General features: G+C 45.1%; 1 protein-coding gene across 3 annotated transcripts in view; it reads left to right on the top strand.

Annotated features, from left to right (window-relative positions):
• The window catches only part of RXFP2 (relaxin family peptide receptor 2), a 932621-nt gene that overhangs the window by 878111 nt on the left and 30088 nt on the right, over positions 1-24422 (top strand). For all 3 annotated transcript variants that reach the window (XM_069205573.1, XM_069205574.1, XM_069205572.1), the window contains 4 exons: positions 747-818; positions 8920-9149; positions 10096-10506; positions 21137-21355. In XM_069205573.1, coding sequence (XP_069061674.1) covers positions 747-818; positions 8920-9149; positions 10096-10506; positions 21137-21355 — 932 coding nt within the window. The remainder of the gene's footprint in view (positions 1-746; positions 819-8919; positions 9150-10095; positions 10507-21136; positions 21356-24422) is intronic.

The following is a 24422-nucleotide window of genomic DNA, read 5'->3' as shown; positions in this document are numbered from 1 at the left end:
CCAACCAGTCATCTCTGCCACTTCTTATATAGCTGACTGAAATCCATCTGGCCACTTTACGCAAGTGCCTTGTTCAGTAAGAATCTCTCCATTGTACTTTCCCTTCCATGTTTCTAGGGGACACCTGTCCAGTGCCCTCACTTCTCTGATCCATTTTCTCACCTGAACTCTCTCAACCAGAGCTGGTCTCACTTCCCTTGTATGTACATCTCACTTCATTCTTGGACACAGCAATGTTCCTGCTACTGTTTTATCCACTAGTTATCTTAATTTTGTGCATTCAAAGGCTATGTATTCGGTGCACGTGGCTTGAATCTTACAGTTGCAGTGTTGCAGTACCAGTGTTTGGCCAAGTGTAGTGCTGAACTTACTACCAATGTGCAGTTAGTGAATACCAAAAAGTAGTACATTTACTCAGAACTGCAAGTTGCCTTTGTGAATCAGACCCAATATGGATGCACATCCAGGGAAATGGTCATGGAAGGCAGAGCTGCTGACTTTGAAACTGAGGAACCAGATTGAAACCTTGGAGATTGCTCAGCATCTTGTGGTTCTGGACAAATCATGTAATCTCCCTTCGCCGGAAAAAAAAGAATCTGGCATTGTGTAATGCAATTTGGTGCTCTTCAAGTTCACGTTCAATAAAACTGCAAAAAAAGAACACTCTGCCGTCTCAAGGGATTAAAAAAGACTTTATCATGAAGCGAAATCCCACTAATTGAAATGCATACTCTTGTATATTTCAGAGATTTACAAAGGCTTGTCATCTCGTCAATAAAAACAAGAATGTTTCTTCCCATGAGGAACCTCTCTCACATGTAAGTAATTTATATACGCAGGTAATGTACTATGTGACATGATGTGTATTTCAGCATTTCTGAAGTAAGTGTAATGGTGTATGTCTGTCAGATATTCCTGACACAGAAGGAACAAATGGGCATGTCAATTTGTGCGTTGCTATATTCTTTTGAAGTATAGCCCTGTAGAACCTTGACCATTATTTGATTTTGAGCCTTCACCTATTGGCTGCTAGTGATCGCTGTAGTTTATTATTGATTTTACTCTCAGCAAATCCAACTTAGGTAACAGCGGCACTGTATAGTTCATGCAGCCATCTTTGACTAGTGCAATCACCAGCATTACGTTGCTATTATAGCACACTAACTGTAGATGATGATTTGTAAACCTACTGCATGTTCTTATTCAGTAGCATTGCTTTTTGTAGATGCATTTCATTAAAAAAAACGTTTACACACTCTCCAAACGATATTTAAATCATGTGCATAAAATCTTAGTAGAGAGCATGCTTGTTGTAGAGTATTTGCTCCTCATTGATTCCCATATTATTTGTTATAATTCTGCACTTGTGTAAACTAATTCAAGTTGAGGGCTGAAGATTTTGCCTTCTCAATCGAATATGCTTGGCGTGGGCGGACGTCATCTCATTCTCATTGTGGGCTGTACTTGCCTTTTCCTGGAAGCCATCTTGATGAGGGTGGGTTAAGATGTTTTCATCTGAGATATTACCAGCATCTAGCTTCAGTTGTCACATTTCAACTAAAATATCAGCAAGATGTGTATTCATGATGATGTCAGCAAACGTTTGCAGTACGGGGAAAGTAGTGAGTTAATCTTGCACTAAGACACACTTCTATAACAAAGTGGAAGTAGGTTGTCTCACAGCCATTAATGTGAAAGATGAATGCCCTCTCATCACTTAACATATAGGGGGTCATTCTGACCCTGGCGGTAAAATCCGCCAGGGCCAACGACCGCGGGAGCACCGCCAACAGGCTGGCGGTGCTCCCTTGGGCATTCTGACCGTGGCGGTACAGCCGCGGTCAGAAACGGAAAACCGGCGGTGTACCGCCGGTTTTCCACTGCCCTGGGGAATCCTCCATGGCGGCGCAGCTTGCTGCGCCGCCATGGGGATTCCGACCCCCATACCGCCATCCTGTTCCTGGCGGTTTTGGCCGCCAGGAACAGGATGGCGGTATGGGGTGTCATGGGGCCCCTGGGGGCCCCTGCAGTGCCCATGCCATTGGCATGGGCACTGCAGGGGCCCCCGTAACAGGGCCCCACCATGATTTTCAGTGTCTGCCATGCAGACACTGAAAATCGCGACGGGTGCAACTGCACCCGTCGCACCCCTTCCACTCCGCCGGCTCCATTCGGAGCCGGCATCCTCATGGAAGGGTGTTTCCCGCTGGGCTGGCGGGCGGCCTTCTGGGGGTCGCCCGCCAGCCCAGCGGGAAACCCAGAATACCCGCGGTGGTCTTTTGACCGCGCAGCGGTATTCTGGCGGTTCCAGCCAGGCCGGCGGCTTCCGCCGCCGGCCAGGGTCAGAATGACCCCCATAATGTTTACCTCTTAAAAGTACTTCTAACTGTTATCCCTGCAGGACATCTTGTTTCTCCATAATGAAGCACAAATTAACTTGGTGCTCTCTGTTGGCTTGTTAAAAACAACAATGTTTTAATGATTAATAACAAAAGCTGTTACATTCTGAAACAAATTATATTCGAGAAGGATAACAACGTCAAGAAGTAGTCATGTAATTTGTTTGTGGTCTGAGGACAAATAACTTGAGAACTCTTCAATGTTCTTCTTCTTTTGAACAAGAATAAGAACATTAATTAATTTTCAGGATGTTTTCTGTTTTCCCATCTGCTAGACCTGACATCCTTGGTGTTGTCTCCCCTGTCTTTTTTGCCTCTGCTTCCCATGATGCGACTGTGTGCTGGACTCTGTTTATGCTGTTTTTGGTACTCTGGACACTTTACTACTGCTGATTAGTGCTAAAGTGCAAGTGCTCCTGGGTAAACTGTATGTGTAATTGGCTTTTCCACGATTGGCGTATTTGATTTACTAGTAAGTCCCTAGTAGAGAACACTATAGGTGCCCAGTGCCTGTAAATCAAATGCTACTAGTGGGCCTGCAGCACTGGTTGTGTAACCCACATTAGTAGCCCTGTAAACATGGCCCAGACCTGCCACTGCAGTATCTGTGTGTGCAGTTTTAAACTGCCAATTCGACCTGGCAATTGTACCCACTTGCCAGGCCCAAACCTTCCCTTTTTACACATGTAAGGTACCCCTAAGGTAGGCCCTAGGCAGCCCCATGGGCAGGGTGAAGTGAATGTTAAAGGAGAAACATGTACTGATGTGTTTTACATGTCCTAACAGTGAAATACTGCCAAATTCGTTTTTCACTGTTTCAAGGCCTATCTCTCTCATAGGTTAAAATGAGGGATGCCTTTAAATATTCTTAAAGTACAGATTCCCTTTGAGAGCAGATAGAAATTTGGAGTTTAGGGTCTCTGAACCCACATTTTAAAAATACATCTGTTAGTGAAGTTGGTTTGGAAATGCCACTTTTAGAAAGCAGGCATTTTCTTGCTTAAACCATTCTGTGACTCTGCTTGTTTGTGGGTTCCCTGTCTGGGTCAGACTGACAGTTTGGCTGTTTGTGATCCCCTCTAGACAGTGAGACAAAGGGAGCTGGGGAGCAGCCTGCATATCCTGATGAGCCATCTGAGCTAGAGTAGAGGTAGGAATGGTCCCTTACACCTGAATGGGCTTTGGCTGCCCTCACACAATGCAGTCTCAAACTCCCTGGTGTGTGTCTGGGGCCTGGCCTGGGTAGGATCTTGTGAACACAGAGACTTTCCTTTGAAGTTTGCCTATGTCAAAGGCAGAAAGGGGTATAAGTAGTGGACCCCAAACCGCAGACTTTTAGATTACTTTTGGGATCAAGGGGAACCTCTGCCAAGGAGAAGAGCAGAAGAGCTGAGGAGAAGTGCTGTCCCTGCCTGTGACTGTGCTTTGTTGGGCTATCCTGCAGTTGCTGCTTCTGCCTGTGAAAGGGGACAAAGACTGGACTTTGTTGTACATTCCTGTTTGAGAAGAATCTCCATGTGCTTGAACTGAGCTTGCCTCCTGTTTTGAAGTCTCAGGGCCATCAAAGACTTCCTCTGCCAGCACCTGGACTCTCTGCAGAGACTTCTGCCCTGCCAAGTGATGTCCTATCCAGTCCCTGGGCCATTGAGAGATAAGGTTGGCAGAACAATGACCGAAATCCACGCACAGAATACCGTGCAGGGAAATTTTCAACACACCACCTGCAACGCGACTGAAAAACCATGCACCACCCACTTCACTGCAAAAATTGACGCTACAACTGCATCGCGGCTGGGAGATTGATGCAGCACGGCTGGAGAAACGACTCAATACCCACGTGCAGCTGCTGTTAACGGGGCAAACCGCACGTAGCGTGGTTTTCCATCACCGTGCGGCCGGATTTCACATGCATCATCGCTGGCCGTCAAAAGTCAATGCAAGTCTCTGCAGATCTGAGGTGCCTGACCGGAAATCGACACATCACTCTCTTGTGGAAGAGAAGAACAACGGAGCACCTACCCGACTGGATAAGAAAACGACGCACAGTCTCGCTTGCAAGTGAGAAATCGATTCATCGCTGACTTTTTCAATGCACGCTCGCCCGTGCAGCTTTAATTTCGACGCAAACCAGGTACTTTGTGTAACAGCAACATTTCTATTGTTTTCTAGGGAGTAAGACTTATTCTTTTGAAAATTCGTATCTTGACTTATGCATGCTGGAGTTTTGTCGTTTTGATCTTGTTTGATTTAGATAAATATTGCCTATTTTTCTAAACTGGTTTGGTGTCCATTTTGTAGTGTCTTCACTGTATTACTGTGTGTGTTGGTACAAGTATTTTACAACCAGACTGCCAACCAAAGACCCCATTTCTAACACCATCCAATGTACACCACCTAATCTGCAGGCAAAGAAATGTTACAACCTTCTGCTATTATACGCCAACAACATAGTTGGTTTTACAATGCCAACGATTGGCATCTAATCATTAATGCTTTTACACAGACTCAACATGGTGTACGGGTAACCCACTCTCAACAACTTTCCCCTATCCTTGACTGACATGTCCCACTTTTACACGCACACATGACGCTATGTTGCAAACTGGAGTCTGATTGTATAATACGTTTTAATATGTTTGTTATTTATACAGCTATACCTTCATGAGTAGGACATGCACCAGTGAGTGGTATACCCAGGAACAGTTACCTCTGCTCCGGGAACTGTTGTTTTTGTCTAGTTTAGGACCCATGACAATATGTTACAAAAATGTTTTCTTCCATTACAAACATTGGCATACCATAAATATAGACCCAATGTATGAACTGGAACTGCCAATCAGTGTACAACCACAACCAAATGAAATGCAAACTTCAAGAATGAATACAGTGACCTTGAAAAAGCTTGGAGGTTGATTGGTCCATTGCAGTATTTCTTATTTCACATAACCAACCTGCACATCTGGCTAATCCCAAGCACAAAGAAGAGAGAAATAAAGTTGGGCATTCTAAACCATTGACATTCCGTCACAAATGACATATAAAACAGATCGTACAAAGATTTTTTTCCATTTCATTTCGCTTTTAACCACTTGGGTTGGAGGTCTAAACTAGTTCTAAAACTCCATAGAATTCTGTGGAGTTCCGTGTGCGGCGGTGTGCCGCCTGCCCTACTAACCTGGCCTGAATGCGTCTGATCTCGGAAGCAATAAGCAGGGTCAGGCTGCCCAACCCTGCTTATTGCTTCCGAGATTAGGCGCATTCAGGCCAGGATAGTATGCCGTAGGCTGCATCAGGCCTCTTGTGCTGACACAGAAAGCCTGCTGCTCTCCACACCTGCACATTTCCCTCCTTTAAAAACTTGCTATGGAGGGCTCTGCACACTCCAGTCTTGCACCAGCCTTGCAAGCGCTTCCTCTACACTTACATACAGCCTCAGACCACTTTTTCTTTAGGGTCCAGCACTAGCAGCAGGAAACCAGCTCACCAACAGCAGCCTGGTATTTTCACAAAGTGCGTAGCCTGGCTTGTAACTGGGCGCTAAGGCACTCTGTCAGGCAACACACATCTCTGTCTGGCGGGGGTTACAAGACTACCACTCAGCAGCTGATGCTAACCCGGTCCTCAGCTCTTCCTGCTGGCCTCAGCACTGCACTCCATAACACCACTTCCTTTCCCAGGTGGCTCTGGTGAGACAGGTTCTTTTCAAGGGGAGCTGTGAATGCACGTTTCCTTCATTCCAAGCACAGACACCCCTCATTTGCAAATACTGTCCATGCCCAGTGCTGGCCTCCAAGTGCAGATATAAGAGAAAACGAAACAAGGGTCTGACCTGGGTCCAGTGTCCAGGAGGGATCCTGTTGCCAGCGGCCTGGCTCTCTGCCTCCTTCTGCTCCCTGCCCCCAGGCTGCTGAGGACAGTGAAAGGAGGAAGGCCTGGATCCGTAGATGATGCTGGTGCAGCCCCTCAGGAGCAGCTTGCAGCAGCTCCACACCGACCGGCAGAATAAAGTGCAGCCCAGTTATGGGCCACAAAGCGCAAGTGCAGACTGTCTGCCCTTGTGCTGTGTGGCCCACAAATGGGCTGCAGACTAGTGCACAGACAAGCCGGTGAGATCCACCTTGCTGCCGGGGCTAGCTGAGTTTTTGGCCAAAAACGGCACTCCAAGTGCAACTCCAAAAACTCCATTAACTCCGCCAGCAGAGTGTAGTTCACCGCCCACCCTTAGTCCCAACCCAAGGAAGCACTCTGGGCCATATTTATACTTTTTGACGCAAAACTGCGCTAACGCAGTTTTGCGTCAAAAAAATTAGCTGCTGCCTGATGTGCGTGAAAAAAAACGACGTACACCAGGCAGCGCCGGCGTAGGGGGATATGGAGCTTGGGCGCCAAAAAATGGGGCAAGTCAGGTTGAGGCAAATTTTTCGCCTCAACCCGATTTGCGCCATTTTTTTCGACTCCCAACCCCCATAGAAATGACTCCTGTCTTAGCAAAGACAGGAGTCATGCCCCCTTGCGCAATGGCCATGCCCAGGGGACTTCTGTCCCCTGGGCATGGTCATTGGGCATAGTGGCATGTAGGGGGGCACAAATCAGGCCCCCCTATGCCACAAAAAAATAAAAAAATAAAACTTACCTGAACTTACCTTAATGTCCCTGGGATGGGTCCCTCCAGCCTTGGGTGTCCTCCTGGGGTGGGCAAGGGTGACAGGGGGTGTCCCTGGGGGCATGGGAGGGCACCTCTGGGCTCCTTCCGAGCCCACAGGTCCCTTAACACCTGCCTTGTCCAGGCGCTAAAAAACGGCGCAAAAGCGGCCGTACGTCATTTTTTTTGACCCGCCCACTCCCGGGCGTGAATTTTGCCCGGGAGTGTAAATACGGCGCACATGCCTCGGAGACAATTTTTTAGACGGGAACGCCTACCTTGCATATCATTAACGCAAAGTAGGTGTCCACGCTAAAAAATGACGCAAACTCCATGGACTTTGGCGCTAGACGCGTCTAACGCCAAAGTATAAATATGGAGTTAGTTTTGCATCGGGATTGCGTCAAAAAAACGACGCAATTCCGGCGCAAACAGAGTATAAATATGCCCCTCTGTACCTATGGACATTTTTTACAAAACACACCGTGAGCCCACGGACGTCATTTTGGGGTCGCCAGGGGTCGCAGCTGGGACCCCCAGCTTGCCCCTTGCGACCCCTGCCACTGTGTTTGTGACCCTTGGCCTCAGAGGTGTCGAAAAATACAGTGCCAGGTAGTCAGGGGCAGCTCGTCCTTACACACTTTGCTTGGGGCTCCACTTCCTTGTTTTCAATCAGTTTTTTTTATTACACTAATAGTGAATAATACTGTTATTCACTATTAGTGTAATAAAAAAATGAAGTACAGTTAGATGGAATTTGAACCTTCTTAGTAACTGAGGTAAATAAAAAACACATTTAAATGTATGTTGTGTGCCAGCTTGTGGACAAGAGTGGGCTAATGTAAAGAGAGTGTATGAGTGAATATGTGTGTATGCGTAAGCTTGTGAGTGATGTCTCATTCACTACCCTAAGCCACTACCTAGGAGGGGTGTAATTTTGCTATATCTGAATAAAACCATGTTTAAAAGACATGTTTCAACAGCCTTTAATTACCTTAGAAAGCGATGGGCACGCTAACTAATACAAAACAAAAAGAGGTGTAGGGAAAAATCAATCTTCCGAAATCAAGAAAACTGTCCAGGCAGTGCTCATTTAGGGTCTTGGTTGATAGGACGGTCTTCGGACATGTAACTGCCCTTCAGATGGTCCTTCGCAATGTTGCTTGTGGTACCTGTTCGACTTGTTGGACATTCTGAAAGATTATGAAGATATGCTTATTGCTGAAATAAACACCTCTCTCTGTAAACTCTGGTAATCTCTGGGCTGGTAATGTGCCGATCGCAGGTTGGGTATTACAAACCACTTTGTCCCTGGCACCGACCCTCTATCAGTGCCATTCCAAGAGCGGTACACCTACCTCCATTCAGCACTGTTGGAGGCCATGCCATGGAGTAGTGATGTGGACATCAAGTTCATTGCCCTTTCAGATACTAGACATACATAAAAGCCATGGCTCAATCAGCAACTATTGGTGTATAAAATGATGCCCTTATTCCTTCTGAGTTTGTCATCCAATAGGGATGAAATGAACAATGCAGTGAGACACAATGAGGAGCAACATAAGAATGTCCCAGTAAAGGTTCTATGGAGAGATTGCCACCAAAGAATGTCTCCATATTTGTATGAAACATGTCCAGGACTCTAGTGTGAACAGCCCAGACAGTGCAAGGATATCCAGATAAATGGAAGTCAGTCAATAATTAATTGTACATGTAGCTGGTCATGGTTCAAAAACATATCAAGCACAAACTTAGGGATGAATATTCCCACTCAAGGGACAAATGTTCACACCATAAAATTACATCAAACACTTACCTTGATATATGATCAACTTTGTAGTCCTCATACCTGCTTCACTCTCTTTTCTTTGGTTTTAGTTACTTCAAAAACTTCCGCTACTGCTCCTATGCTCCACACGTGCGCGTCTGTACACCTCTGACAGACGGGATCTCAACGTTTGAGAACCTCCTGGGCAATGTTGTGCTACGAGTGTTCGTCTGGGTCATTGCTTGCATTACCTGCTTCGGAAACCTTTTTGTCATTGGAATGAGATCGTTCATCCGGTCTGAGAATAAGATGCATACCCTGTCCATCAAGATTTTGTGCTGTGAGTATACTGGATACACTTGAGACATTTTCTGTCAAAGCAAATAAATATGACCTTCTACTGTATCATTATTCCTTCCACTGCACACTGAAACTTGTGGTGTTCTTTCATTAGTTTTAGGTGGTCTTCATTCTAGGTTCCTGCCCAAGTAGTAGTTCGAAAAGTGTAGAATCGGTCCTTTGCAGTGTTTTCCGTTAGGCCATGGAATGCCCTCCCTCTTTTGCTACAAGCAGAATGCTGCTTAACTAAAATCCAGAAATTGTTAAAAGCCCACCTGTTTACTGGTTCCATCTAGCTGTAGGTGAGAATCATTACTTTTCTGTATTGTGCACTTGATGCATGTTCATTCATTCATCCATTTACCATCTGAAGAGGTTTACATAGAATGAACGAGTCCCAAGGTAAACTATTACACACGCGGCTTGAAATATGGGTGTAAACCCACGTTTGATATTCTCAAAACCCAAATTTACACTCATAATAGATTAATTTTCATATAAATCTCCTTTTATTTGCAAGTAAATCTTCTCCCAGGGACTAAGAGTGCACGTTCCAGTTAGGAACTCCCTAGGAAGTGTGTGCACCCCTAAGTGTGTGTTGGCATTCACACAGGACTGTGTGAAGAACCCAATACCCGACTTCTCCTGGTCTCACTCCGTGACAACACTGCTAGGCATTTTTGCTCCAGTTGCACTGAAGTGGAAGCGCCAGTACGCAAAACTGAAGGATTCTTAAGTGTATCGGCTTCCCAGCTCCCTCGTGAGTCACAAATTCAAGCTCTGGGAAACCCACTGACTTAGGCCTCAAAAACCTGAATTCTAAACTAGAGATTTCAAAATCACACATTTGAAGCAAACATTTGAAGATCCAAACACTGAACAACTGGATCATGTAGTTTTTTTTATCTGCATGTTGTATAAACATCAGTATTTCTTCTTTTGTCAAGGTTCCGATTGCCTCATGGGAGTATACCTTTTCTTCATCGGAGTCTTTGATGTCAAATACAGAGGGCAGTACAAGAAGTATGCGCTCCTGTGGATGGAGAGCTTGCAGTGCCGAGGCATTGGCTTCCTTGCCATGCTGTCCACAGAGGTCTCCGTCCTGCTCTTGACCTACTTGACTTTGGAAAAGTACCTTGTGATTGTGTTTCCCTTCAGCAACATCCGGCCAGGGAAGCGACAGACCATCATCATCCTGGTGTCGATATGGATCATCGGATTCATAATTGCTATTATTCCATTCTGGAATGAAGACTTCTTCGGGAATTATTACGGGAAGAATGGCGTCTGCTTCCCCCTTTATGCTGACCAAACAGAAGAGGACGGAGGTCATGGATATTCTCTTGGGATTTTCCTTGGTAAGCTTTTTCATCTCTTACTTTCAATATGCTTAAAGCTATCTCCGTACAATTTTCTCTGGAGAAAGAAGGGACCAACAGACGCCCAAATAAATCTAAACAACTGGTTTCGCATTTTAGGGCCAATTCCAGGCTAAACAGTCCACGTGGAATAGTTGATATGGACCAACAAATGGTAAGCAATAAATATTGTGGGGCAGATTTCCTGCAACGTTGCTGCACTGGGTTGTGTGAAAGGGAAACAGCAGCAAGGGCCACATCAACTAAGAAATTGCACATTTCTGTTGCTTCCTAGCACTGGCGGGCTGTGTGCAAGGATGTCTGCATTTCAGGCAGGATTATTTATGTGCAGGAATGGACACCTTCCTGCACAGAAAACTCCTTAACAGCCTTTTACTCTTACGTGTGCTGCAAAATGCAGCACTGGTGAAAAGAGGAAATAACGAGGCAAAATAACGATATTTGTCCTTGTCACTTCTCACTAGGGAAGATGCAGCATTTTGATACATTCCCAGGTTGACAAGTCTTTTTTAAATCTGGGAATATGGAAAAAGCCATGGGTGGATGCCTAGAAGTGACCATGCTCCATACGTGTAATGGCTTCCTTTGCAAGTGTGCTGCCTTGCGTTACTTTGTATTCACTAAATCACACAAAGCCAGCCCGGCATGACAGCACATAACAAAAATGATTTTTGCATTCGGTCTGCACCACAAAAGTGATGCAACCCTGATGCAAAATAGAAGTAAATCTGCCCTTATAACAAGAGAAGTACAATATACTTTTGCAAAATTATTTGCAATTTCTTTACAAATATATGTAGACAAAAATCAGGTTAATGTAAAAGCTCTTTTGAGGGTCATTCGCACCAGTACAGTGAATACCAGGAGTGAATAGATAGTAAAAAGGCATCAGAGGAGTCGGTGTCGGAATACATACAAACCACATGAGTCAACTATACAACACCATTGCATTTTATATCTACAAAAGGTTTTCTAGCGCAATGCTAGAAACTGCAACACTCTACATTTGGAACTGACTTAGTGAATAAAATGTATCTTTTGCTTTCTGAAGCAGCAAGACGCCCCCATGTGTGCCTTGTTATTCCTGCACAGAGTTTTTCGACACTATTTCATGCAGTGTATTGACTGCTAATAGAATATACCTTGTGTGGGGGTGAAAGGGCAACGTACGACTTTGCTGTGGTGAGACTTTAGTGTGATTGTAACCAATTGCTGAAAGCTGAATGAACGTCCCCTGCTTAGGGCTCGTAGCCTTAAAAGATAAGCTTTGGCTAAGTGGGATGTGGTCAAACCACCAGAGCTGTCGACTTTGAAACTGGGGTCCCAGGTTCGAGTTCCGTTATCATCTCAATAGCCTGTTTTTCTGGGAAAATCACTTAACCTGCCTATGCCAAAAATAAAACATAATGAATCTGAGCTTTTTTAAGTTACCTGGTGTTCATGGAAAGTGCTCCAATGCCTTTGGGTCGGGTTTGCTCCATATAAAACTGCAAAAAAAACAAAAACAAAACCAACAATTCTGATTTGATGTGGTGACGCATGGTACATTAATACGTTAGTGCAGACACAGAGGAAGAGACGAGCAGAAGCACACAGAGACAGTAGTAATTATAAATAGCTTCCTAATGCATTGTAATGCAAGCACTCAAGTACAGGTGGAAGCATACACCCAAACAGCCAATAGCGTTAAGTGAGAGATGCATGCTCAACTGGACTGGTCAAAGACGTGATTGACAGTCTCAAGCCAACAGCTAGAAGAGGCTGAAAGAGGAAAATAAGTTGGCTGAAAAAGATTGACTCAAAGCCCAGTCTTTTTGTATGTTGTATGCAACAAGCCCGTTTAAATCCAGTCTTAAAAATGTTCAATAATTCACTGTGCTATTTTTTCCCCTTGGGGGCAGCACTATTCAGTGAAGTTTAATGAGAAGTGCTATAAATCACTCCTGGGATCACGGTTAAATGTTGCTTTTTATGTCACGCACAGAATCACTTGATAACACCTTACCAGCAAGAGACCGACAACATTGTATTACTGTAAACATTCCGGAATCCTGCCAATTCTAACATTCAAAAAGAAAGGCATGGTATGTATTTTATACACCAGGTGGTGCTGTTGCTCTCCTTATCTGAAAAATAAAAATCCTAAATTAGGAAGGAAAACTACGTGTTTTCTTTGTCAAATAGTTTTAAAGTTGTTCTCGGACAAGCAACCTTCGGTCCTGGTGTTCTTTCACGTTACTTAATAAGTTGTGAGGTAGTGTCTTAGTTTTATTCTTTGCTTTTAAAACACTAAGAAAATACATATTTTTCCAAACCGCCCCTTTGTATTAAACCATTCTCGTGTGGCATAGTTGCCCATATTTTATATAAATGTATATTTAGTATTAAAATAATTACATGTCCGAGCCTTTTGGAAGATGATACGATGACATGCAATACACAACGACTGGACTAGAGTCCATAGTTGCGGACTCCACGCAGTGGCACCTGCTTTTAGGAAATTCTCACAACACCGTGCAAATGTTATCAATGTTTTAATTTGATATACTATGTTCTTGCTACCAAACCTTTGGTTACTCAAACAAGCTTTTCTTGTAAAAGCATTTAAATCCTCGAATCGTATTTATTTGTATTTATTGAAGAGCTGTGGCACTTCTACGAGACGTGCAGTACTTAGTAAATCAGAGTGGTGAATTAGGACAATAAAGGAATATTTACTTTGCAGGCATACGAAGTGGTGCGTCAAAGGCGATGTGCACAGGGATGGAAGGCACAGGTGAGGTGCACTGAATATAAAACAACACTCACTCACGTGCACTACATGCAAAGCACCTCTCACCCAGGTACATTGTTTGCACAGTACCACTCACTCACTTGCAGTGGACCCAAAGCACCGCTCTCTCACGTGCATCGGATCCATTATCACCGCTCACTCGAGCGCATTGCATGCGAAGCACCACTCAGGTGCATCGCATACAAAGAAAGGTTCGCTCAGATGCATCGGATACAAAGTACTACTCATGTGCATTGCATGCAAAGCAACAGTCACTCAGGTGCATGGAACCCAAAGTACCACGCACTTAAATGCATCATATTCAGAGCACCACTCGGCCTTGGTAGGAGCAAAGGCCAAGGCAATTTATGGGCTATAAAAGCAAAATCTCCTTAGGAAACTGAGGGTACATTTCTTATTATATCAGATCACGAGGCAAAATCCATGTTAGTGTATGTAAATACAATGTTTGGTATTTTTGTATTGTTGATATTTCTGACATTTCCCCGTGCCAATCACATAGGGTAGTGCATAATATAAAACTATAGATGTGAACGTGTGTCTGTGTGTACTGAGCAAGACGGCTGTCATAGAGCGCTCCACCCACAAATACACTATGGAACCTCTGACATTCTGAGTGCAAGTATCTATATTCGCTCGCCCTATCAGACATTGTGAGGCCCTGTAAGACCACAGTCTATTTTGTTCAGTCTGCCAACCTCTTGGGCAATATCTGCCAGTGGGACAAAGAGGAATCAACCAATTGTGTCCAAGTAGTAGTATGAATCATAATGCTTTCTTCATGGAGGAGGATTTACTTGCACTTATTGTATGATACACAGCATACTTTTATTGTGTCTTGAATCTTTCTCGAGGTGCAAGTGTCACTGTATGAGGTAAGGGGTGTTTTGCTCCTCTTCCGAGGAAAGGATATTTAGTTATTCGGGGATGTAGTGTAGTCTTAGTAGATATATTAATTTTCTGGGTGTGGCTTCAGATATGAGCTTCTTACTTATGATGCAATCTGGCAGCATAGAAGAAAAGTGTGTGGCATCTAAACAGTGCGGATGTGTAAGGTAGTGGGTGTGGGTGGCATCATGAATCATGATTGGGGAGCAGTCGTAGAGGCTGCTTTGTGGCAGTCAGTTATATTCCGAAAGAGCCTGAGAAGTAGCTTATTCTTCCACTAACGGGTACCCTGGTGTAAGAAATTGGGTTACTGGTTGAGGGGGTCGGGTTGAAGCCCTACTCGAGCAACAACCACAATAACTGTCAATTTTAAGTCACAAACAAACCCCAAATCAACCTGTGGTCAACCTTCTAGTAGCTTGGTACAGAGCAATCAGGATTAACTAAGGGACATTGTTTGAAGTATTTATACAGCACTTTAAACTCAAACAGTAATAACATGAAAACACAACAGAACAAAATTCCCACACCAATTTAGAAAAATTTAATACATTTTAATAAATAAATCAAGACTCAAGTGACAAAAATCCAATCACTAGAACCGGAGATATGCAAGTTTAGAGATTTCAGGGAAAATAGCACCAAAAAGTAAAAAATTGCCAACTGTGGCTATCTGGCTTTGTCACATCAGACTGGCGCAAAGTCACAAGTTCAGGCCGACTATGATGGAATGCGGGTCTGCTACCGGGGCCCAGTTAGGCCTGCTGAACAAGAATACCTTAAATTATGGTTGCGAAGAGATGCAGAGTTCCTTGTGTCATGTAGCAAAGGAGATGCGAAATCCAGGCAAGGAAATGTGTCGCACAACAGCGGCTCCAGGAAGTGGTGAAGTGCCATGCAATATCCTTGCATGGAAATGTGTCGCACCTTGAAGGTTCCAATGGGCTGCATTGGCTGAGGCGATGTCCTTGCTTGGAGATGCATTGTGCAGCAGCAATTCTGATGGGCTGCATTGGGTGAGGCGATGTCCTTGCGTAGAGATGCAGCAGTGGTTCTGATGGGCTGTGATGGGCGATGCAACGTCCTTGCATTGGGTAAGTCCGCACAGCAGAGGCAATTTGTCAGTTCCGAGAGCGATGCATTGGGTTCCAGGGGAGATGCACCAGTTCTGCAGAAGATGCGCCGCACTGCTGAGGAGATGCGTTGGTTTAACTGGATCCACAGAAGGGCCGGCAAAGCACCTCCAGATCCAGTTCCAATTGTTCAGGGCTGCGGTGGAACCACTTAAGAGGGCAGGGCTCATAGATGGTAGAGTCCAGGTGCTGGGTTCAGGTTGTTAGAAGCCTGTTCTGTCCCTAAGGTTTCTGAGCAGGAGGTCAGCCAAATAGCCCTTAGAGTCTCTCTGGGGTCCTGGAGTTTGAGCTGAAGGTCCATTCCTTCTCACCCAGGCAAGAGAGTAGCAGGGCAGCAGGTCAGCACACCAGGGCAGCAGTCCTTCCAGGCAGCAGTCCAGCATAGTGACAGTCCTTTCAGCAGCACAGCAGTCCTCGTTCCTGGGATAGTCCACAAGTCTTGAAGTGTACTGAAGAGTTGGGTTTCAGGTTCCAATAATTGAGCATGGTGCCCACTTTGAAGTAGAGGAAGCTTCTAGAGGTTTCCACCCCCCTGAGGTGTCAGGTACCCCCGTCCTCCCTGTCTTGGCCCCAGCTTGTCTGGGGTCACAAAAGACTAGTGACAACTCCTTTGTGAGAGTGCTTAGGCAGAACCTCCGCAGTGTGCAAGTGAGGAAGCAGTAGAAATCTGGGACCTCCTTGACTTGACCGCCCCTGATGTTGCCTTCCTCACTGAGATCTGGATCACCCCCACCTCAGCCCCGGACATCGCCACTGCTATTTCAGATGGGTACAAAATTGTCCACCATGACAGAATCAATCGACCAGGAGGAGGCGTCACCATAGTCTACTGGAACATCCTCAACAGCCTTTGAGATGCTGAACCAGCAACCACCACCAAACACCTACACTTCCAAATCCAGACCAACCGTTCGCAACACCTCCCTTCGTGGCATGCTTGTCTACAGAGCACCCGGGCCACGGCCCCAGTTCTGCGAAACCTTCACCGATCTCGTTGCCCCCATGCACTTGCCTCCACCGACTACATCCTGCTCAGCGACCTCAACTTCCACCTTGAAAACCGCAACAACCCCAGCACCTCATCCCTCCTGGACAGCCTCGCCACCCTCGGTCTCAAGCAACTTGTCAACCTCCCCCCAGTCAGCAGGCCACATCCTCGACCCCATCTTCTCAGCTGGAAACAGCATCACCATCTCGCACACCTCTGAACATCATTGGATTGGCCACTGATGCGTCCACTTCAACTTTACAAAGACCACTGCACGGCACCAAGCCCCCTAACCACCAAGCAGAAACTAGAGCAAAGTCACAGAAACCCAGCTCACTGATGCCCTCAACCACTCCCCCCAACAAATAGCCAAGCAAAAACTAGAGAAAAGTCACAGAAACCCAGCTCACCGATGCCCTAAACCACTCCCCCACCAGACGCCACAAACGCAAATGACTCAGGACGCAACCTGCACCGCTGGATTACAGAATGCGCCAACACCTTAGTCCCCTACAGAAAATCCACCAGAAACCAGCACTGGAGGAAACCAAACTGGTTCACAACAGAACTCCAAGAATACAAAAGCAACTGCAGATGACTGGAACTAAAATGGAGGGACAGCAAAATAACTGCAGATCACACAGCCTACAAAGATGCAGTCATCACGCACCACCAGCGCATCAGAGCCTCCAAGAAAGCTGCCTTTCAAGCACGTATCAGCACCAAAGCACACAACAGCAAGGAGCTATTCACCGTAGTCAAGGAATTCACAAATCCTAGATTAGACACCTCAGACATCCCCCCTCTTAAGACCTCTGCAACAACCTCGCCACCTTTTTTTACTGGAAAATTCAGGACATATACGAAGGATTCAAGAAAACAAAACCCTCTCCCACCACCCACCAACATCACCTAGGACCCCATGCCGCAGACTCTGAACTTCTGGATCCCTATTTCCACAGAAGACACCCAGAAACTCATGAACTCCATCCATTCAGGGGCACCATCAGAACCGTGCCCACATCACTTTTTCAATCTGGCCAGCTCCACCATCACACCAGAGCTCTGCCGGACTATCAATGGCTCCATTGAAACCAGCAACTTCCCATCTGACTGAAAGCACACAGAAATCAACCAGCTCCTGAAGAAACCCTCTGCCGACCCAAGGGAGATGAAAAACAACAGGCCCATCTCGCTTCCCCCCTTCCCAGCCAAGGTACAGAAAAGGCCACCAGCATACAACTGACTGAGTTTCTCAAATCAAACCACATTCTGGACCCCTCACAGTCCGGATTCAGGAGCAACCACAGCACCGAGACAGCCCACATCGCATCCATAGACAACATCCGTGCCATACTGGACCACAGAGACATGACCACCCTCATCCTCCTCGACCTCTCCACCGCGTTCGACAGTCTGCCACTTCACCCTCTGCACCAGACTCCATGACACTGGCATCCATAGCAAAGCACTGGAATGGATTAAATCCTTCCTGACCAGAAGAACCCAGAGTGTCAGACTCCCACTGTACACTTCGGCACCCAAACAAACATGCTGCGGAGTACCCCAAGGATCCTCACTAAGCCCGACCATCTTCAACATCTACATGGCCCACTCGCTAAGATTGTCAGACAGCACGCAGTAAACATCGTCTTCTATGCCGATAATACCCAGCTTTTCATCTCCCTGACCAACGACCCATCAACAGCCAAGAGAAATTTCCACAACGGTATGAGAGAAGTCACTGCCTTTATGGAAGCCAGTTGCCTCAGGTTCAACTCAAACAAGAAAGAGATCCTCTTACTTGGCACAACCCCCTCTGCCTGGGACGATTCCTGGTGGCCAGCCGCCCTAGGAAACACCCCCACCGACCACTCACGCAACCTGGGCATCTTCCTGGACTCAACGCTCTCAATGACCTGTCAAGTCAATGCCGTCTCTTCTGTCTGCTTCTGCACCTTGCTGCTCCTTCAAAAGATCTGTAAGTGGATCCCCACTGAGACTAGAGGGATGGTCACCCACGCCTTGGTCAGCAGCAAATTGGACTACGGCAACACACTCTATGCCGGCATCACAAAGAAGCTACAAGCAAGACTACAGAGAATTCAGAACGCAGCAGCCAGACTCATCCTGGACATCCCCCGCCACAGCCACATCTCCGCCCACCTCAGAGACCCCCACTGGCTCCTGGTCAACAAACGCATCACCTTCAAGCTATTGACTCACACCTAGTAGGCACTTCACAACATCGGACCAGACCACCTTAACCGCCGCCTGACCTTCTACACTCCTGCCAAGCAACTCCGATCCTCCCGTCTCACCCTCACCTCAATCCCCAGAATCAAGAAAAGCACAGCTGGAGGAAGATTCTTCTCCTACCTTGCAGCCCAGACATGGAATAAACTCCCTCTCAACATCAGACAGGGTGCATTGATGAAGCAATTCAGGAAGTATCTCAAGACCTGTCTCTCGAATGATCAGCATGCCCACCACAGCGTCTTGAAATCCCACGGGTGATAAGTTGCGCTTTACAAGTACTGATTGATTGATTAATTGATTTGAGGTGATTGCTCCTCCCCTTGTTAACTCAGAGTGACCCATCTTGCCAGCACCTACCTTCCCTTCATCTTACTGTCCGGGAATAATACACAAAGACCAACTGCCAGCTACACCTAATCATGTGGCCCAGGATCAGGCTGCAGGCCCCAAATGGTTAAGAAAAGAAAATATCAACTTCCTAAAAGCTGCATTTTCAGAACTGTGGCTAGGAATCAGACTTCACCATTAAAGAGAGCTTTTAATTCCAATTTTTAGACACTACACTTGATATGCCTACCTGACATAGAAAGTTATCACTTATTAAATGTAATAGGGTAACCCAATGTTGTCATATGAGAAATGTAGGCCTTGCAGAAGTGAAAAATGAATTTTGGAGTTTTTCACAAACAGGACTTGTAAATCTTAAAAGTACATGTCCATTTTTTTAAAATAAACTGCACCCTGTTCTCTGGGCTGTCCATGACCTATCAAAGGGGTAAGTTATATGTACTAAAAAGGAAGGTTTGGGCCTGACGAAAGGTTTATTTTGCCACGTCGACATGACAGTTTAAAACTGCACCCACAGGGTGCAATGGCATGCTTGAGACACGTTTGCAGAGCTACTGGGTACACAATGAGTACTGCAGGCCCACTATTGCATTTAATTTACGGGTGTTGGGTAGGTGTAACCACTTTACTAGGGATGTACAAGTAAATCAAGTAGGCCAATTGGGCATAAACCAATTTTACCATGTTTAAAGGAGAGAGCATAACCACTTTAACAGTAGTTAGCAGTGGTGAAGTGTGCAGAGTTCTAAAAGCCAACAAAAACTGGTTCTGAAAACAGGAGGATGAACGCAAAAAGTCTGGGGGTGACCTTGTAGAAAGGGTCAAGTCTAACAACTGGAACTTCGAATTTTATCTTGATAAAGAATTATGGTGGTTTTCTACTCACCAGTCTCCTACTTGATCTGCCTGTTAGAATTGCTACTTTGTACTTAAACAAATGCACTTTGGATCATGGAATTTAACTACATATTGCTTTTGTTTGAGTCTCATTTAGAAGTGATCACTAGTTATCCGACATTATCTAAAATTGGACGGTGGACAATAAGCAACCGAAAAATAATAAGAAATCTCCCTACTTTATGAGTAGATAACATTCGAATTCCTAATGGCATTTTTAAGGTTCCCTGTTGTACGCCAGTTTTTTCATGAGTCTCACGACAAACAAAAGTCTCTTCAGTTACTAACTATCCAGCCAACCCTATTCCTTTGGGTATTAAACGCCATGTATAACTTTGGTTGATTTGCTTTTTTATGTCCCTTGGCTCTGTATCATTCAATTGTGTGGCTTAGTTATTGAGGATTCTGTGCTAATGTATTCATGGCTTTTGCCTCTTATATCTTTGGATGGGTATTTTCAAATTTGCTGGAGCTTCTTTCTAATGGAAATGTACTTCGGGTGAGTCTGTGCTTGATATTTTGGTTGCTTGCTGGCAATGGAAGTTTGTTTCAGCTCCTCATCGATGCTGGTCCCTGACAGCTGCCCCTTAGCAATCCTGTCCAGTTGCGCTATTATCGATAGCCACCATAGCTGCTCATTCTGTAGTTGTTCCAACTCTTTATTGTAGCAGTTTGCCGTTGGGTATTCTTGATGCACATTTACATTAAAAAACAGTCTGTCTGACCGAAAATCTTTTCAACAGAATTTATATGGTGGTACCCGATTGCCTCACTGGTTATCACAGTTGTTTGTCGCTCGGACATATGTCCTGGTCACTGACTCAGTTATATAAAGATGTTGTCAAATGGCCATTTCTTTTCACATGTATGGTAGCACCTAGAAAGGTGCACTTCCCTGTTAACATTCCATGATGGGTTTTCTATGGTGAATACAAAATAATGGTGGAAGCAGTGAATGAATGATGGAATTCTGTAAGAGACTGCTAACTATGATCATTTTTCGTTGTTAATTTACAGTTTATGTTAAGCAATTTAAATATTTACACCTAAAAATCAATTAAAGAACTTGAAAAAATCACCACAAAACTAATAATTAATTGTCCAGTCTCCTAAAAACATATTAACCAACGCCTTACACTTGCTGTGTGTTTATTATTTGGCAGCTCATTACCCAACAACCAACTGCCTGCTTATATTTAGCAACGTGCACATTTCTAATAAACAAACTAACATTCTCAAATAAGTTTTGCATATTTTATCAATCGAAATGAACTAATGAAAACTGTTTCTCTCCTCTTACAGGTGTCAACCTACTAGCTTTCATCATAATTGTGTTTTCCTATGTCAGCATGTTCTGTTCCATCCAGAAAACCGCTCTGCAAACTGCTGATGTGAGCAGCCACCTTCACAGCGATGTTGCTGTTGCCAACAGATTCTTTTTCATCGTGTTCTCTGATGCCATCTGCTGGATACCAGTTTTCCTTCTAAAAATTCTCTCACTGTTCCGGGTGGAAATACCAGGTAAATTAAAGTTTTCCAGTAGTAGGTATCTACATTGTTCTATTTCTACATGTTTATCAAGCTTAGTGAGGGCATTCGTCCATGAGTGACTAGTCAAGCGCAATAATTCTAGCAGTTTGCCAGCACATTGAGCCTCTTGTTTGTGGATGGTTTCCCTCCCAGTGGACACAATTCCTGATCATGTAGGAGCTCCAGCCAGTCTGTCAGACAAGGAAAACAGCATGGTATCCAGCCAATGAAGTTTAGACCCATCATCTCGTTAAAAACAGGCAAATTAGTTGACTAATCCTGATTTAACCCTTTGTAGTTTTTATTTTTCCCTTCTAAATTGAGGACTACAGTTTCCAGAATGCAAGCAAAAAGTGAATTATGTTTGCTTCTCACACTTGACGTTGAACAAACTGAGATCGCTGAGGGTTCACCACTTGACCTATTAACGAGAGGGTGCCCTTAAACTTTCTATGTAGAAGCACAATGGCATCAATTATTTTTGGTTTCAGGCTGTTGTTGAGTTACTTTACTGTAGTCTCAATGAATAAGCAGAATTCCTGTTTTTCCAGGTATTTCTGTATCTCCACACTTTCTGAAGGCCTTCCTTGCCTGTGCCTCCTCCTTGGTGCCCTCACTCTCACTCACAGTTTGCCCCAGCATGGCAGTATCTACCTATTTAATTCTAGGGTATACAGATAGGAACCTGTGGCAAGTGCTGAGCTTCAAAGTCGTACTTTAATTGTTGTCCTATCTATCCCACACCCACTTGTATCCTTCTTTCAAAGTATCAATAGGGCCCAGACTTAGCTGATTACCTATGGAACTTGTAAAATGGCGGGTGGGATATCTGTTACGTTTGTGACGGAGTATCCCGTCTTCCAAGGTCGTAATCAGACCCTCAATGTCAATTCCTTTGTGGTTATACTGCTTTTCTATTTATAATGTATTTAAATAGAAACAACTGTCCCTTTAGCTCATCCTGTTAGGGCTTTCTGGAGTTTCTGGAAGACTTAACATATTCGCCCCTCTTACATTCAGTCCACAGTGTGGAGCTTATATTCTTTCCATGGGATCACTGAGTCTTGCATTGTCCATAGGGTTTTATGGCTCACTTTCTATCACCCCAGTATTATACCCTGATGCTTGTTGGATGCCCAGGTCTGTGCATCAGGTATCTTGACATTCTTATCCTTCTTAACATACTTTCAGCCAATTGCACAACAGAAGTCACTGTCAGTCATTAAAGCTGAGCCAGGCATAATAAATGATTCCTTTTTGAGAAACAAGATTGTTACATAGAGTAAAAAGGGGCAGAAGGCATCATAAATGTGAGGTGTTTTATTAGGAGAATAAAGTAACACCAAATAAGGGCAGCCACTCACCTACATTTGCTCTCTGCCACTCCAGCCACTGCACCACTGGCTTTATGTTCCAAACAGCTGTCAAAGTCAGTGTCGCGGTGCAGAGATGTCCCGAGCCTGCAGTAGCATGAGCCAGCTCTCCCCTTATATATATCTAGATATAACACACCTCCCCCTTTTCCCAATGTAATACTGAATACAGAAAAAGTTGAAACCACAACAAAACACACAGCACAATGCAACACAAACGATAATTCTAAATAATGGCTGCAGGGCTATAGAACTATACATAAAAAATATGGCGTCATGAAAGGTAACAGAAAGCAGATTAAAGTTTGAGGTCATGATAACAAAAACAAAATGGAATGTAAAACAACTGATAGTTCTATATAACAGCTGCAGAACTATAGAACTATACGTAAAAAATAACACCACCATTAAAGGTGACAGAAAACACCTTAATGTTTTAAGTCATAACAAAATCTCTGAATCTTTCAGGAAGTTTACAAACCCGCTTTTCCATTGGAGTACTTGCACAGTTCATGTATTGCTCCTAATAGACTTATTGCAACATGTACAGCACCCGCCACCTAAACTACCCCCTCACAGTTCCACCACTACCAATTTTGTAATTTCACTGCAGATCCATCCTTACTCACTTCTTCCACTCGACAAGCAGAACCAAACCGCAACTTTCCCTTAAAACATTTTGCATCAGGTAATCTCACCCGCACATAATCACCTTTCTCAAACAATATAGTTTTAGTCCCTTTAATCATGTCATGCCTCCTTTTAATTTTTATCTGACTTTCCTGGATTCTATTTCTGGTGACTTCAACATCATGGAAGATCGCCAGGGCCACGGTGGCAGTTTCACCGCTGATGGGCCTACGTTGAAGACCACCATATTATGAGTGTGGCAGGTTGGCCTCTGCCAACCCGTCACATCCCCGCTCAGACTCCCAAGGCAGTTGGTCTTGACGGGCCAGAGATGATCATCTCCGACCCATCGGTCCAATGAAGACCGCCAGCGGTATTATGAGCCGGCTTTTCACCAGGGTTTCCGCTGCAGTCGCACCGCCATGAAAACCCTGGCAGAAAGGCTACAGGTGATAAGGAATTTCTCCCCTGTCACCGGCAGATGACTCCCCCACCCCGCCTGCAAGCACAATACCCCACCACCCCCCCTCCATACCAGAACCCCCCACACCCTGACCACAACAGTATCCCCCACCCCCAACCCCCTTCTAGTACAGCGTACCCCCCTTCCAGTATAGCGCTACCCACCCCTTCTAGTTCAGCACCCCCGCATACACTCATTCACGCACCTCGCATACACTCATCCACCAACACTGACACACGCATTCACTCACAAGCATCCATACACACATACACTCACAAGCATTCATACACACTCACTTCAACGATCATACATGCACTCACTTCAGCATTCATACACGTACTCACTTCAACTTTCATACACACATTCAGCCACGCATACATGCATACACACACCCATACAAACACCCATGCACACACGCATACACATATACTTTCACACATGCAGACCACACCCACTCACACATGCACACACAACACCCCCACCCTCCCACCCTCCTCCCCTGTCGGACGCCCGACTTACCTTGTCCAGCAAGGAGGTCGTCCAGCAGGGAACAGGCACTTCCACCACTGGCAGAGTTCCACCATCAGGACAC

Source organism: Pleurodeles waltl, chromosome 8 (genome assembly GCF_031143425.1).
Source record: "Pleurodeles waltl isolate 20211129_DDA chromosome 8, aPleWal1.hap1.20221129, whole genome shotgun sequence".
NCBI classification, from domain to species: Eukaryota; Metazoa; Chordata; class Amphibia; order Caudata; family Salamandridae; genus Pleurodeles; species Pleurodeles waltl.
Note: the sequence above shows the minus strand (reverse complement) of the source record. Positions and strands in the feature narration are given on the sequence as shown.